The 14,454-nt window shown below is 45.8% G+C and overlaps 1 protein-coding gene and 1 long non-coding RNA gene across 2 annotated transcripts; one reads left to right on the top strand and one right to left on the bottom strand.

Annotated features, from left to right (window-relative positions):
• Nucleotides 1-751: 751 nt before the first annotated feature.
• Nucleotides 752-4,379, bottom strand: LOC144329114 (small ribosomal subunit protein uS14m-like). The gene is made up of 3 exons (XM_077935640.1): nucleotides 4,247-4,379; nucleotides 3,320-3,478; nucleotides 752-1,178 (listed from the first exon to the last, which is right to left on the bottom strand). The coding sequence occupies exons 1-3, from the start codon at nucleotides 4,280-4,282 to the stop codon at nucleotides 996-998; spliced, it is 378 nt and encodes a 125-aa protein (XP_077791766.1). The 5' UTR covers nucleotides 4,283-4,379; the 3' UTR covers nucleotides 752-995.
• A 36-nt stretch (nucleotides 4,380-4,415) lies between these two features.
• LOC114598325 (uncharacterized) lies at nucleotides 4,416-9,763 on the top strand. Its single transcript, XR_013394519.1, has 2 exons — nucleotides 4,416-5,290; nucleotides 9,489-9,763. It is a non-coding gene; the product is annotated as an uncharacterized LOC114598325 (long non-coding RNA).
• Nucleotides 9,764-14,454: the final 4,691 nt, after the last annotated feature.

A 14,454-nucleotide genomic window follows, 5' to 3' on the forward strand; every position in this document is an offset into this window, starting at 1 on the left:
TTTTTCCATAAAGCTTTAAGTCCTTTTTGTGAAATTGATAAAAATAAGTAAGCTAGTTTGAGTGCAACTGTCTATTGTCTGAAATCAACATCTACTTACTACCCACACCTGCCCAAGTTCTGTATAATAAACTTTCACTTCTAACCATTGAGGAAATAGGTTTCGGGGCATGTATGTGTAATCTGTATGTACAGACAAGGGAAACAGAAAGCTTCATATACTTTTCTCAGAGATTGATTGTGCCCATTTCAAGAGCGCTATGGAAGCATGCGAATTAACTAGCATGTAATAGGACTGTTAAGTACGTTGCTGGGAGGCTCCAGGGGGCATTGATCTTTCACTCTGGCTTCCTCCTCTGTGCTGATGAGGATTTGTGCCAATCTGTCCTTGTGGAGATATTCAGTGAGGACAGTGATGGACTGAACAAGCTGTAATGTAATTATTGCAATAGTCAAAATAACAGGACATTGACGTCCTAGACCCACCAACAGGAATTGCAAAATATAGGATAACTATATTTACTTAAACCCTCATGTTTCTAGCTACTGTTTTTGGACCATGCACTCCATCTAGCGGCAGTGAGAGCTGCACCGACCCATTTAGCAGCTTAGTCAGGAAGAAAATATATGTAGTAACTATGTAGTGTATCTGAATTCTGTGTCTCTGTGATATTTTCAGATTTGCTAGCAATATACACCCTGCAACAATGTAATGTTATATATCTAACCTTAAATGCAAAGGACAAACAAAATCCAAGCGTGGGACTGCTTTATTTTTCGATGTCATTTTTAAATATACAAGAGGAGCAAGTGTGGAAGGTTTGACAAAATTAAACAAGGTTGCCCCCTTCTAGCTAAGCGTCTTCTACCAATGGGTCTATCCCCCCCCCCACTCCTTACATGCTGCAAGTTATAGAACGTGTCTTTAATTCATCCTAGGAGTTGAAATAGAACTCAGTTTTGTCTTTTTTGAAGAAAAGCCTTGTTGGTGGTGGCTCACCACATTGCTCTCTGTACTCCAGAGAGCTGCGCATGGTCAGCCAGATGGCGGAAGACAATTCGGCTTAACCTCCATCGCCACACTACAGCTCGTGGACGGGATGTCAGAACACATCGATTACGGATCCTCGCTGGGCAGGTGTCCCGGGGAAGGGCAGCAATCTCTTTTTCAGCCACTTCCTGGAACAAATAAAAACAGCAGTAATACCCATCGGTAGTCCTGGAGCTACTACAGGCAGCACCCCATTTACACACCATCTATTTGCATTCAATCCGCTGAAACCTGGAAATGGGGAGCACCATAGAGAGTCCTAGTGACTTGCGAGGAGACCCTTTGCAGAGCCTGAAGAGGACATCCTCTTTGGGCTGTGGGGTCTCCTCGCAAGCCACTAGGATTTTCTAAGGTGCTTCTCATTTACACACATTTCACTGTCTCATACAGAGGTCCAGAATGTAACCCCTGTGTAAATTGGGAGACACATGTAGTATATATCATTCATAAGGACACTGTCTTGATCTCTTAAAAGTTTAGCAACACAGGAAGGAAATGTGACAGCAACAGCAGTTTTACAACCACTATGGTTGTGACAAATCAAAGCTTTAATTCCCCCAACTAGGAATCTGCAAACTCATTGGCAAAAATAACATGTGTCTCGAATCTGTTCCACTACTGAACTCCTCTTACTGTCAGAAAGTTTTTCCAAATGTTTAGTCTGAATCTCCTTTCTTGTAACTTGAAGCCATTGCCTCGAGTTCTACCCTCCAGAGCAGGAGAAAATAAGCTTGCTCCAGCTTCCATGTGACAGCCCTTAAGAAAATGGCTATCTCAGTCTCCTCTTTTCCAGGCTAAACATAACCAACTCCTTCAAGCGATCCTCATATTTTCTAAAATTTTTTGCAAGGGAGAGTTGAGAAAAATGAGGAAATATGGAGGGGAAAAGGAAGTGAAGATGAAATTGGGGGTGCAAGGGGGTTTGTGAAAAAAGAGGGAGTAGGAGGCGAGGGAATAGGGTGGAAGATGAAAGGGATGGTGGCTTCATACCTGGGCAGAAGATGAAAAGGGTGCATAGGAGGAGGTAGATTCAGGATGTTACTGTGTGGGAACAGTTACAGATAGGTAGCCGTGTTGGTCTGCCATAGTCAAAACAAAAAAATTCCTTCCAGTAGCACCTTAAAGACCAACTAAGTTAGTTCTTGGTATGAGCTTTCGTGTGCATGCACACTTCTGAAGAAGTGTATCTGAATGTATCTGAAGAAGTGTGCATGCACACGAAAGCTCATACCAAGAACTAACTTAGTTGGTCTTTAAGGTGCTACAGGAAGGAATTTTTTTTGTTTTGACTGTGTGGGAAGTTTGTGTGCGAGGCTGCTTGCACAAAAGGAGAGGGAAGAAGCATGGACATGGGGCGAAGGTAAAAAAGAGCGCAAAGCAGGGTTGCAAAACTGGAGAGAGAAGCCGCTTCAGAAATGGGAATGTGAAAAGCAATCTTAGTAGTTGCCTGGTGTGAGAAGGGGAAGTTCTAGGAAGTTAATGGGTGAGGAATGGCGGAGGGCAGGTCAGCCCTAGTGTTGTAATAAATTGGTTAAGACTTTAAATTACTATAACACAAGTGTTGTTTTCTTTAACAATTAGCAGTTTGTTCCTGGAGCATTCAAATGCCACATGTACACAGGTACTCAACAAAAATACTACCTACGACAATACATTTAGAAAAAGAAAAAGGAATTTTGTAAAAGGACTGAATCACTATGGAGAACAACCAACAGTTAAATTCTAAAAGCATATACAAAACAAAAGAGCTTTCATGATGCCTTTTAAATTTAAGAAAGAGTACAGTCTGGAACAGAATAACCAGTAAAAAAACTGCCTGGAATTTTTAATTGAAGGACACAATGAGAAAGGTTTTAAATGCATAATAGATGCCACTTCAGGGAACCCACCACAACAAAGACACAATAACTTAAAACAAAATTACAGGATTCCCAAGCAGTAGGTTGCATTCCAAACTGATCCTCAGTGTAATACTGTAACTGCACATAACTGGCTAGCTGCTTCCATACTATTATTTGCTTAGTGGACTCTTAGCTCCTGGGAAGAATAGAAATTGGATAAACCAATGACTAAAAAAGTATGTAAAAAGCAATGGATGAACTGTGGGAAATGAATCAGGAGATGATTCTATTCATAACCTGTTCATAACCTACAATGGTTATATCATACTGAAATAAAATATATTTTTGAATCTGTGATGTAGATGGGGAGGAGATGCCTGGTTCATTGCTACAATCAAGAATATCTTAAAACAGTATTTTCATCTTACCTGGAGTTCTTTGGGCAAAATTTTGTTTTTCCTAAGGGAATTCAGCCGCAGCCTCTGATCTGCATATTCAAAAGCCATCTTCCTTCTCTTAACATCACGTACCATCCTCCAGTCAACATAATAACCCCTTACTTGTCCAACACATGGGATGCAGAAGATCTGTTATTATAACAAAATTAAATCGGGGTCAAAGTGTGGTACATTTTGTGCAAGTAATCAGATGCAAGCGTCCAGATACTCATCAGTGCATCTGTTCTTTTAAAAAATCTAATTATACTTTTACCTGATTTGCTGACAAACGTTTTTCCAGATTTAGTCTTGGGAGGGAAAGACCACGAAAGCGCGAGCCCACAAATAATTTACTAGCCTACCCACCTGGAGACACAATTCTTTGTAATTTGTAGCACCCCGATGCTCAGGGGGAATGCATGCCTGGCTAGCAGAGGGCACTGCAGTACACTATTTCCTACAGGCAACCAAGCAAAAGACTATTTACATTCCTGAGTTTATTCTGGCGGGGTGGGGAGACAGACTTTGGTGTGGGCTTCTGTTTGGGGCCCAATAACCCACGGGACGAAATCCCGGCTTTCTGTCCCCCAAGGGCAACCTCCACAGCAGCTGACACCTCTCCAAGCGAAATGAGACGCTTGTGTCCTTCACCCCCCCCCCCCGAGCACAGGCCTGGAAAGGACTCTGTGTGCTTTCTAATTGTCGCCTTTTCTACGTTCCCGATCTGTCAGCCGCCTCGAGCCCCTCTCGGGAGAAAGGCGGCGCACAAAACAACCCGTTTGCGGGGAGGCGAAACACCCGCCAGGCGCGGCTCCGTCTCTGACGGGGCTGAAACTTGACAACCCGCAGCCGAGGCCACCCCGGCGCGGGGGAAAGGGCGGCCCCCCAGGAGGAGACACGCGCGACCGCGACTCTCACCTGACGAGACGCCGCCTGCAGCACCGCCGCCGCCATCTTGCGCCCCACAAGGCTGCTCGCCAACGGCAGCGCGGAGGAAAGCTGCGCATGCGCTGCCAGCAGTTAGGCGGAGCTACTCAAGTATAAGGCCCGGCGGCGTGGCGGAGAAGCGCGCGGCCCCGCCCCCTTTGCCCCGCCCCCGCCATACTAGCCTCCAACGGCGTCGCGGCAGACCGCGCATGCGTCGCCAGTAGTTAGGCGGAGCTAACTGCGCCTAGTGGGACATAGAGATGCTTCGGGAGATGTGCGCTCGCACTTGAAGGAGAGAATGCGGGAGGTTCAGCTAAAGCGGAGAAGGGAAGCCTGTTTGGGGGCGGGGAGGGAAAAAGCAAAACAAAAGCAAAATGAGAATGATAGAAATTAATAGTATGTGATATAATAGAGGAACCTGTATTAGGTGAAATAGGTGATATCATGCAGTGTGTAAAAGGGAAGCGTACAAAAACAGCATGGAAGGAAAGGCAGGGAGCCAAATCCCAAAGAGAAATGGATAACAAATTTGAAACTGGTGAAAGTAATGAAATATAATTTAAAAATTAATATTGAGAATAATAGAATTCAAGGGAACCCCAGGGGTCATCTAGTCCGATGCTGGAAACTCAACACACAGCTCCCCATCCAGTTTGAAGCAATACCTGACCCTGCTTAGCTTTGCAAATGTGCTAGCAGCTTATCACATTTTGGAAGAAGAAGAAGAGTTTGGATTTGATATCCCGCCTTTCACTCCCCTTCAGGAGTCTCAAAGCGGCTAACAATCTCCTTTCCCTTCCTCCCCCACAACAAACACTCTGTGAGGTGAGTGAGGCTGAGAGACTTCAAAGAAATGTGACTGGCCCAAGGTCACCCAGCAGCTGCATGTGGAGGAGCGGAGACGCGAACCCAGTTCCCCAGATTACATGACTACTGCTCTTAACCACTACACCACACTGGAACTATTATCTTGCAAAGTCAGCCAAATAAGAATACTTTAACAAACCTCAGAGAATAGAAAACAAGAGACAGCAGGTGAGTAATAAAAGGAAATGTGCCTTTTGTAGTGCACAAAAGCTTAATAATACTCGTTTGTCAGTTTCATACTACAAGACTATTGTTTATGTTGCAGCAACAGGCTAGCAGGGCTACCTGTGGTGTGTCAAACCATTCCTGCCTGAGGCGCAATATTGCCTGCACTGATGGGCAGCAGCTGTCCAGGGCTTCAGGCAGGAAACATCTGCAGAGACAGCGGATATTCAAGCAGAGACCTTCTGCACAGAAAGCAGATGCTCTACCAGTGAGCCATGACCCTCATGACTGCCCAACCCCTTTATTTACGGGATCTTTGAACTTTACAAAATGAGTATTGTAGGGAGAAGGCAGGTTGGAAATGAATTCAAATAAATTTAGCACAATACTGAGCCAAAAAGGGACCCCAGAGCAGCTAGCAGGTGTGTCCAAAAAAGACAACAGCTGTGTACACACCATATGTTTAAAGTGTTAAGTTGTAGGTGAACATATCAGACGACACAGCGATTCTTCAGACAGCTCTTGTTTATTCACAGGCCAGAACAGAACTGAACTGAAGGGTTCAGCCAGCCTGCTTATATAGAGCTCCACTAGAACGCAACAGTAACCATTTTCTGTAACTATCCAATCATTGAATGTCACTTTCGATCCCTTATTTGCATATGTAGACCTGAACTATCTACAGTATCCCCCTGCTGGCCCAGGGTGAGAACTTCAGTACATAACATACAGAACATTTCTCTCTCCCCCTACCCAAAATCCTGGGAGCTGTAGTTTGTTATGGGTGATAGGAATTGTAGCTCTGTGAGGGCTAAACTACAGTTTCCAGGATTCTTTGGGGCAAGTCATGTGCTTGGAAAATGTGTATGCAGACAGTCTCAGCCCTCAGGCTTAGTCTAAAAAGGGGAAATATAAAAGGAATACAGTCCTAAATGGCTTGGCTTCTACATCATATCCTGATCATTTCCTCCTCGTCCCATAGGCTTGTAATACAGTGGTACCTCGGGTTACATACGCTTCAGCTTACATACGCTTCAGCTTACAGACTCCGCTAACCCAGAAATAGTACCTCGGGTTAAGAACTTTGCTGAAAACTTGATTGAGCTCCCCTTTGCCAATGCACATCTGAAGGCAGTATCCAAAACAGCACACCTACTTATCCACCCTCAGAGAAGTATGGGAAGGTTGGAAGATTTTGCAAGCAGTTCTGATTGTGCAGTAGATCTTCCCCTTTTCTGCTGTACCACAAATTGGCTGAATTTGTGTATGGGTTTGGCAGAGATGGTACACAAATGTACACCAGGGATGCTAGTGCCTTAAAGGAGAGCGCTGGCACAGTTCCATCATTACGGATAGTGATGATCTCAAGTCTCTGAGCCCCAGGCCTTAGGTAGTCAAAACAGCATGCAAGAGGGAAAGATAATCAGACTTGGGTTTGTGAACATGCACAAGGTTTGGAAGAGTACACAAATCTTTTTTTTTTTTTTGCGGGGGGGGGGGGGACTTCAAGGGGACTTCCCCCAAAAGTAGCCCAATAAGAACTGAGCTGGGAATGGAGTGTTGTGGAGGGGGTGTGTGAGAAAACTGAGGTATGTGTGTGTATGAAATTGAGGGCTTATCCACACTTGCCTTTTGCCCCACACTTTTCAGGCAGAGTCCATGCTTAAAAGCACTGATTGAGCACTGTTGTTGCTGGTTTTTGCCCCAGAGCTTTCTTCACAAAAATCCACTCTTTAAAGCTCAATCGGAACAAATGGTGTGTTATGTACTGAAGTTCTCACCCTGGGCCAGGAGGGGGATACTGTAGATAGTTTTCACTCAGGTCCACAAATGCAAATAAGGGATTGAAAGTGATGTTCAGTGATTGGATAGTTAAAGAAAGTTGTTACAGTTGTGTGATACTGGAGCTCTATATAAGCAGGTTGGCTGAACCCTTCAGTTCAGTTCTGTTCTGGCCTGTGAATAAACAAGAGCTGTTTGAAGAATCACTGATATGTTCACCCACAACTTAACATGGCAGATCACAGGGTAAGCTTGGACTGTTCCTGGAAAAGGCAGAGGAAGGTAACTGGATAAGCCCCAAGAGTCTGAATTCCAGAAAAGAAGCATTCCATGTTGAAACATTTTGGAGCAGCAAGTTTTGTTTATGAGGAAATCCTTTCTAAAAGAGGCATATTCTTCCTCCTTTTTATGTTCCATCCTGAATATGCTTATATGTGCTTCTGCATATTAAACTGTAGCCATTATCAGTTTGATTTGAACTGTCGCTATAACCACTGGTGCTGTAGTACAGTATATTTTAAAGGACAGAATCTCATCAGGACAGCTGTCATATAGCCATGCTAACAAGGAGAGTCCAATAATCTGGGTAGCTGTGCTGATCCAATACTGCAATTATATTATAATACCAGGGCTTATGCCCCACTTGCTTCACTCACTAACAGTGGCGGAGTGGGCTTCTTGTTCCAATCTGTGGCAATGGCAGCATCTCACCCATTTGCAGGAGACTCTGGAAGAGGGGAGGGGGGTAGCCTGAGGCTGAATTGCCTTCCATACCTTGTTGAGGGGTATCGATTAGAAAGGAGACCCGCAATCATCTCCCGAGCCCATTCCTGCCTCCATGGAAGCGTGTGTGTGTGTGTGTGAGGCGCTGGGTGTTAAGCCCTCCATCATCGAAGTAGTCTCTGAGTCCGCCATGTTAAGCAGCCAAGCACCTCTACAATGTGTGTGTGTAGAAACAGAACATACAAGCATGCATTATATTCAGGAAAGGTGCTTGCATAAATGCGAACATTACGAAAATTGCATGCAGCACTGGATTTGCATGAGGACTCCTCTTTAAAAATGGAAAGTACTGCAGAAATGTGGAGGATCAAATCTAAGACTGGGAAAATGAGAAATGGATGGACCAATTTGTCAGTTGCTGCTAGCTGCAGCTAGAATCCCTACGCAGAACCACAGTCCACACCTCTGGGTCCCAGTGAAACTTGTAGAAGCACCCCCTTCCCTTGCCCTTCCCCTGAAATAGGCAGCCCTTGGTATTTCACTTCTTCCTTTCATCTCTACGCACGGCTAGATGAAGACCTTTAGCGGCCCTAAAGCAGTCAAAATATTAGGTTGCCTCCCCCTAAGCAATTCAAAATAAATAGGGGAAGAATGTGCAGTGGGGTGTAAGGGAGTCTAGTGAAGTTCTGTTTCCCCCCATGTATATGTACTACTGACGCGGGTGGCGCTGTGGGTAAAAGCCTCAGCGCCTAGGGCTTGCCGATCGAAAGGTTGGCGGTTCGAATCCCCGCGGCGGGGTGCGCTCCCGTCGTTCGGTCCCAGCGCCTGCCAACCTAGCAGTTCGAAAGCACCCCCGGGTGCAAGTAGATAAATAGGGACCGCTTTCTAGCGGGAAGGTAAACGGCGTTTCCGTGTGCGGCTCTGGCTCGCCAGAGCAGCGATGTCACGCTGGCCACGTGACCCGGAAGTGTCTCCGGACAGCGCTGGCCCCCGGCCTCTTGAGTGAGATGGGCGCACCAACCCCAGAGTCTGGCAAGATTGGCCCGTACGGGCAGGGGTACCTTTACCTTTATATGTACTACTGAGTAATCTAGGGGTGTCTCTGCCTTTTTGCATTGGGAGTGAGGCTCACGGGACTCAGCAAGCATGCATAGGATTGTGCTGTGAAGGCCTAGAGACCAGGGGGTGCCAACTTGAATAAAATATTAGGTGGGGGGACCAGGTAAACCCCGTCCTGTGTAATCGATCATATGACATGGTGCACACATACCATTTGAATGGCAATGCCCATCAACTTTGGGGGAAGGCGGGCCCCCTCAAATATTTTATGGGGGGGGGCTGAAGGGACCTTGGTCCCTAGGAGTTGCCTCCTATGCTAGAGGCAGGGAGAAAGGGCTAGCATCTCTTGTATTTTTTAAAAAATATTTTTTATTGAGTTTTCCACATATTCACATTTTGTTACATAATTCTATGACTTAATATATTACTCTGTAAGAGCATCGACCTCCTTCCCTCCCTCTTTCTGACTTCCACATAACTTTCCATATTCTTCGCATTTCTATAAGCACTTATTTACCCTTGTCAAATTATAATATTTCACCTTATTATCGGTAAATCAGTTCCTTATATTTACATTACAGAGCATTTCAATTCAAGCCTACAAACATTTTCAAATGTTTACAATTTTCTTTCATAGAAAATATAAATTTGTTCCAGTCCTTACGAAACAGTTTGTCACACTGATTCCGGATCTTCCCCGTCAACTTGGCCATCTCTCCGTACTCCATCATCTTGACCTGCCAATCTTCCAGTGTTGGAAGTTCCTGCTGCTTCCATTTCTGACCCAGAAGTGTCCTTGCAGCCGTTGTGGCATACATACACATGTTTACATCACTTTTATGTATTTCCTCACCAATTAAGCCTAATTAAAATGCCTCTGGTTTTTTATTAAAATTATATTTCAAAACCGTTTTTACCTCGTTGTATATTATGTCCCAGAAGGCTTTCACTTTAGAACAAGTGGGTTAGCATCTCTTGTAACTCACATTCACTTTCAAACACACCTTGTGTGCACAGTGAAATCATTGTGGGTTTTTAGTTGTTTTTCTGTTTTACAAAGACATCAGGGCAGTTAATTACCAGGGACAAACACTGGCAAACAGGGTAATAACAAAAAAGAAAAAAGAAAATTCCATTAAAATTCCATTTAAAAAAGAAAATTCCATTAAGACCTTTTCATAGTACATTACACTAAAAAGCAAGAAAAATACTAAGTCCTCTTTCACAGATAAATCTTAACTTGCCCCACACAATTCCCCAGCATAGGAATAGTGTGAGTGGAGGCTGGGTGCACCACATTGGAGACCCCAGGCGGAGTAGTAGGGGAATCTCATCCTTTACTTCCACACAAGGGTGACAGGCCAAATCATCTGTCAGGAAAGCTATGGTGGCCACGATTTCGCTGAAAACCTGATGTCTTAGGATTCACAACAAAGCAACGGCAAACACCTGCTAAAGACCCCCTGAAATGTTTGGCAGTGAAAACCCCACATTTCATGGCACCCCAAAAAATGAGCCTTTGGCACCCTAACTCACGGGATCCCAATTTCTCCAAAAGTCAGACGTCGTCCAATTCACTCCAAAGCGGCGCCAAACACCCAGAGAATGCCCCCTGCAAGGTTTTGGGGTGAAAACACTACGTTTCACATCGCCCCACAAAATGAGCCCTCGACGCTGTAACCCACATGGTTGTCAGGGGCTGGACTGAGGAGAAATGGTGGGAGCCCCCCCCTCTCGAGGACCTGCTCCACAACTCCAATTTATAAAGATTATAATCCAAGTTAACGAGATCTTCTTGCAATTAGAGGTCAAGAGATATGTAAAAGTCAGTGCTTTATATGATTCAGCCACATGGTGGAGCAATACACAAAGATTAAAGAAGCCATGATAGCCAGTTCTGAAAAGCTGGGATGGTTTGTGTCTTCAAAGGCATGGCAGTGTGGCTTGAAGTTAATGACTTGTAACACCTCACAGTCATCATCATAAAATAATAATAATAATAATAATAATAATAATAATAATAATAATAATAATAATTTATTATTTATTATTTATACCCAGCCACTCTGGGCGGCTTCCAACAAAATATTAAAATAAAATAGTCTGTCAAACATTCATAGAATCATAGAATCATAGAATCATAGAATCATAGAGTTGGAAGAGACCACAAGGGCCATCGAGTCCAACCCCCTGCCAAGCAGGAAACACCATCAGAGCACTCCTGACATATGGTTGTCAAGCCTCTGCTTAAAGACCTCCAAAGAAGGAGACTCCACCACACTCCTTGGCAGCAAATTCCACTGTCGAACAGCTCTTACTGTCAGGAAGTTCTTCCTAATGTTTAGGTGGAATCTTCTTTCTTGTAGTTTGGATCCATTGCTCCGTGTCCGCTTCTCTGGAGCAGCAGAAAACAGCCTTTCTCCCTCCTCTATGTGACATCCTTTTATATATTTGAACATGGCTATCATATCACCCCTTAACCTCCTCTTCTCCAGGCTAAACATGCCCAGCTCCCTTAGCCGTTCCTCATAAGGCATCATTTCCAGGCCTTTGACCATTTTGGTTGCCCTCCTCTGGACACGTTCCAGTTTGTCAGTGTCCTTCTTGAACTGTGGTGCCCAGAACTGGACACAGTACTCCAGGTGAGGTCTGACCAAAGCTTCCCAGAACAGGGCTGCCTTCAGATGTCTTCTAAATGTCAGGTAGCTGTTTATCTCTCTGACATCTGGTGGGAGGGGGTTCCACAGGGCAGGCACCACTACCCTGTAACTTGGCTTCTCGTAGGGAGGGAACCGCCAAAAGGCCCTCAGCGCTGGACCTCAGTGTCCAGGCAGAATGATGGGGGTGGAGGCGCTCCTTCAGGTATACTGGGCCTTTGAGGCCGTTTAGGGCTTTAAAGGTCAGCACCAACACTTTGAATTGTGCCCGGAAACATACTGAGAGCCAATGTAGGTCTTGGGGGCCACTCCCAGTCACCAGTCTAGCTGCCGCATTCTGGATTAGTTGTAGTTTCCGGGTCACCTTCAAAGGTAGCCCCACATAGAGCGCATTGCAGTAGTCCAAGCGGGAGATAACCAGAGCATGCACCCCTCTGGCGAGGCAATCCGCAGGCAGATAGGGTCTCAGCCTGCGTACTAGATGAAGCTGGTCAACAGCTGCCCTGGACACAGAACTGACCTGCGCCTCCATGGACACCATGAACTGAAAGGTCCCGGGGGCGTTACCCTGAGCCTCAGCCACAAGGAATGTGCAGCAGCAGAAAATGGTAATGCTGTTCTAGGTTGCATCTATGGAAGTCCAGGGTCCTGATGAAACGAAGTCCAAGTCCTACTCTCTCCTACCTTGGTCAGGCCACACCTGGAGTCCTGTATCCAGTTCTGGGCACCATCATTTAAGAAGGATGTTGACAAGCTGGAATGTGTGCAGAGGAGGGCAACCAAGGCAACCAAGGGTCTGGAAACTAAGATGGAAGAGAAACACTTGAAGGAGCTGGGTAGGTTTGGCCTGGAAAAGAGGAAACTGAGAGGAGATCTGACAGCCATCTTCCAATATCTTAAGGGCTGTCACATGGAAGAGGGAACAAGCTTGTTTTCTCCTGCTCTGGACGGTAGGACTCGAACCCATGGATTCAAGTTATAAGAAAGGAGATTCCAACTAAACATTCATAAAAACTTTCTGGCAGTAAGGGCTGTTTGGCATTGGAACAGATTCCCATGAGAGGTGGTGGACTCTCCTTCCTTGGAGGTTACTAAGCAGAGGTTGGATGGCCGTCTGCCATGGATGCTTTTGCTGAGATTGCTGCATCACAGGGGGTTGGACTAGATGACCCTTGGTGTCCCTTCCAGCTATAAGTTTCTATGATTCTATGAAATTGATCTGGATTAATGACAGCCATCCACCAGTTTCATATGCAAAACTGCTTCCCACCCCACCCCCTTACTGATTAATATATATAAAAAATACATTAAAGTAGACAAATAATAACTTACAAAAAGGATCAATAAACGTGTCACCTTTATTATATAAACTGTTATCATAATCACATGTCAAAATTTCTTTTGTGAATGAAATAAAATGGTTTCAATCAGTTTTTAATAACCAACAATCAAATGTAGTGCTTGGGGTACAGCTTAGATCAATTCCCCAGATGTTCAGTGTCCAGGGGTTCAGTGCCTGGCACCCAGAAACTCATGGCAAAGGGGAGTCTGGCACCAAGTAACTCATAACATTTCACTTCCTTGCAAGCTAAGGAAAGCTTTTGATTGGCAGAAGACACTGGGCAGAAACAGAAAGAAACAGGGGGATGAGGGGGTCTAAGGGTGAAGTCCTGCTCCTGTCCATCCTAATACTGGACAGTTGATTACAGGATGTTGAGAAGGGATGTTGAAAAGTGTGTGTTTGCAAGGTGTTTCCTGTCCTGTCCAGAAATGCACTGTGCTGGATGAAGCCAGCTCTAGATCCTTCCTAAATAAAAAAAATAAAAACCCACTGGAAGATATATTTGAAAAATTAATGTTAAGGGGAACAATTCACATTGTTAAGCAAGGTAGCTAAAGCAACAGGGTCAGGGCCTCCATTGTGACACGTCCCCCTGCTGAGTGACTTGGCTGAGGACTTTGGGAAGAGCAACTATTTGAGGATAGTTCAGGAGAAAGGAGGTGGTTTGTGAGAAGTAATGATGTTTTCCGGCAAAATAAAGATTTCTTCTTCTTGAGTGTAAGTAGGATGTCTAATTCTTTCTGCATTCTGCTTCTTTTGCTCTCCCTCAAGATTTAGAAACATAGGGCAGTAAGGCAGATCTGGAAAAAGCCTAGGTAAAGGTACAGGTACCCCTGACCGTTAGGTCCAGTCGCGGACGACTCTAGGGTTGCGCGCTCATCTCGCTCTATAGGCTGAGGGAGCCGGCGTACAGCTTCCGGGTCATGTGGCCAGGATGACGAAGCCGCTTCTGGCAAAAGCAGAGCAGTGCACGGAAAGGCTGTTTACCTTCCCGACAGAACGGCACCTACCGTATTTTCCGCTCTATAGGACGCACCGGACCATAAGACGCACCGGATCATAGGAGGGGGAGAACGGGGGGGGGGGAATTCTCTCCCTCTCTGCTCAGTGTCCCTTCAGCGAAGTGGCAGGAGAAACGGAGCCCCTTCGATTTCTCCTCCCGCTTCACTGAAGGGGCGCTGCGCAGAGAGGGAAAACTGTGCACCGACCCCTCTCGCTCTCCAGGCTTCAGGCGGCTATCAGCAAGCCTTCTGAGTGCAGCGGGAACTCCTGCTGCGCTTGGAAGGCTTACGGATAGCTGCCTGAAGCCCCCAGAGCACAGCCTTTGAAGCCTCCGCAGAGCAGCGGGCTGAAGGCACCCCGCTGCCCTGCGGAGACTTTGTGCAGCCATCCCCAAGCTAGAACAGTGAGACGGAGCACCGCGCAGTGAGCTCCGCCTCACTGTTCTGGCTTCGGGGACGGCCTTTGAAGCCTTCGCAGGGCAGCAGGGGGCCTTCACCCTGCTGCCCTGCGGAGGCTTTGCGCAGCTAACCCCAAGCTAGAACAGCGAGACGGAGCGCTGCGCAGCGATCCTTCTGCCTGCTCTGGCTTTGGGTATTTATCTA

Source organism: Podarcis muralis, chromosome 10, assembly GCF_964188315.1.
Source record: "Podarcis muralis chromosome 10, rPodMur119.hap1.1, whole genome shotgun sequence".
Lineage (NCBI taxonomy): Eukaryota > Metazoa > Chordata > Lepidosauria > Squamata > Lacertidae > Podarcis > Podarcis muralis.

Bases quoted from the DNA above. Each gene is read 5' to 3' on its own strand.
- LOC144329114 (XM_077935640.1), bottom strand. From the start codon at position 4,282: ATGGCGGCGGCGGTGCTGCAGGCGGCGTCTCGTCAG. The intron at 3,479-4,246 runs GTGAGAGTCGCG...TTATAATAACAG, and splicing joins TGCAGGCGGCGTCTCGTCAG to ATCTTCTGCATCCCATGTGT. The intron at 1,179-3,319 runs GTAAGATGAAAA...TATTTGTTCCAG, and splicing joins TTTTGCCCAAAGAACTCCAG to GAAGTGGCTGAAAAAGAGAT.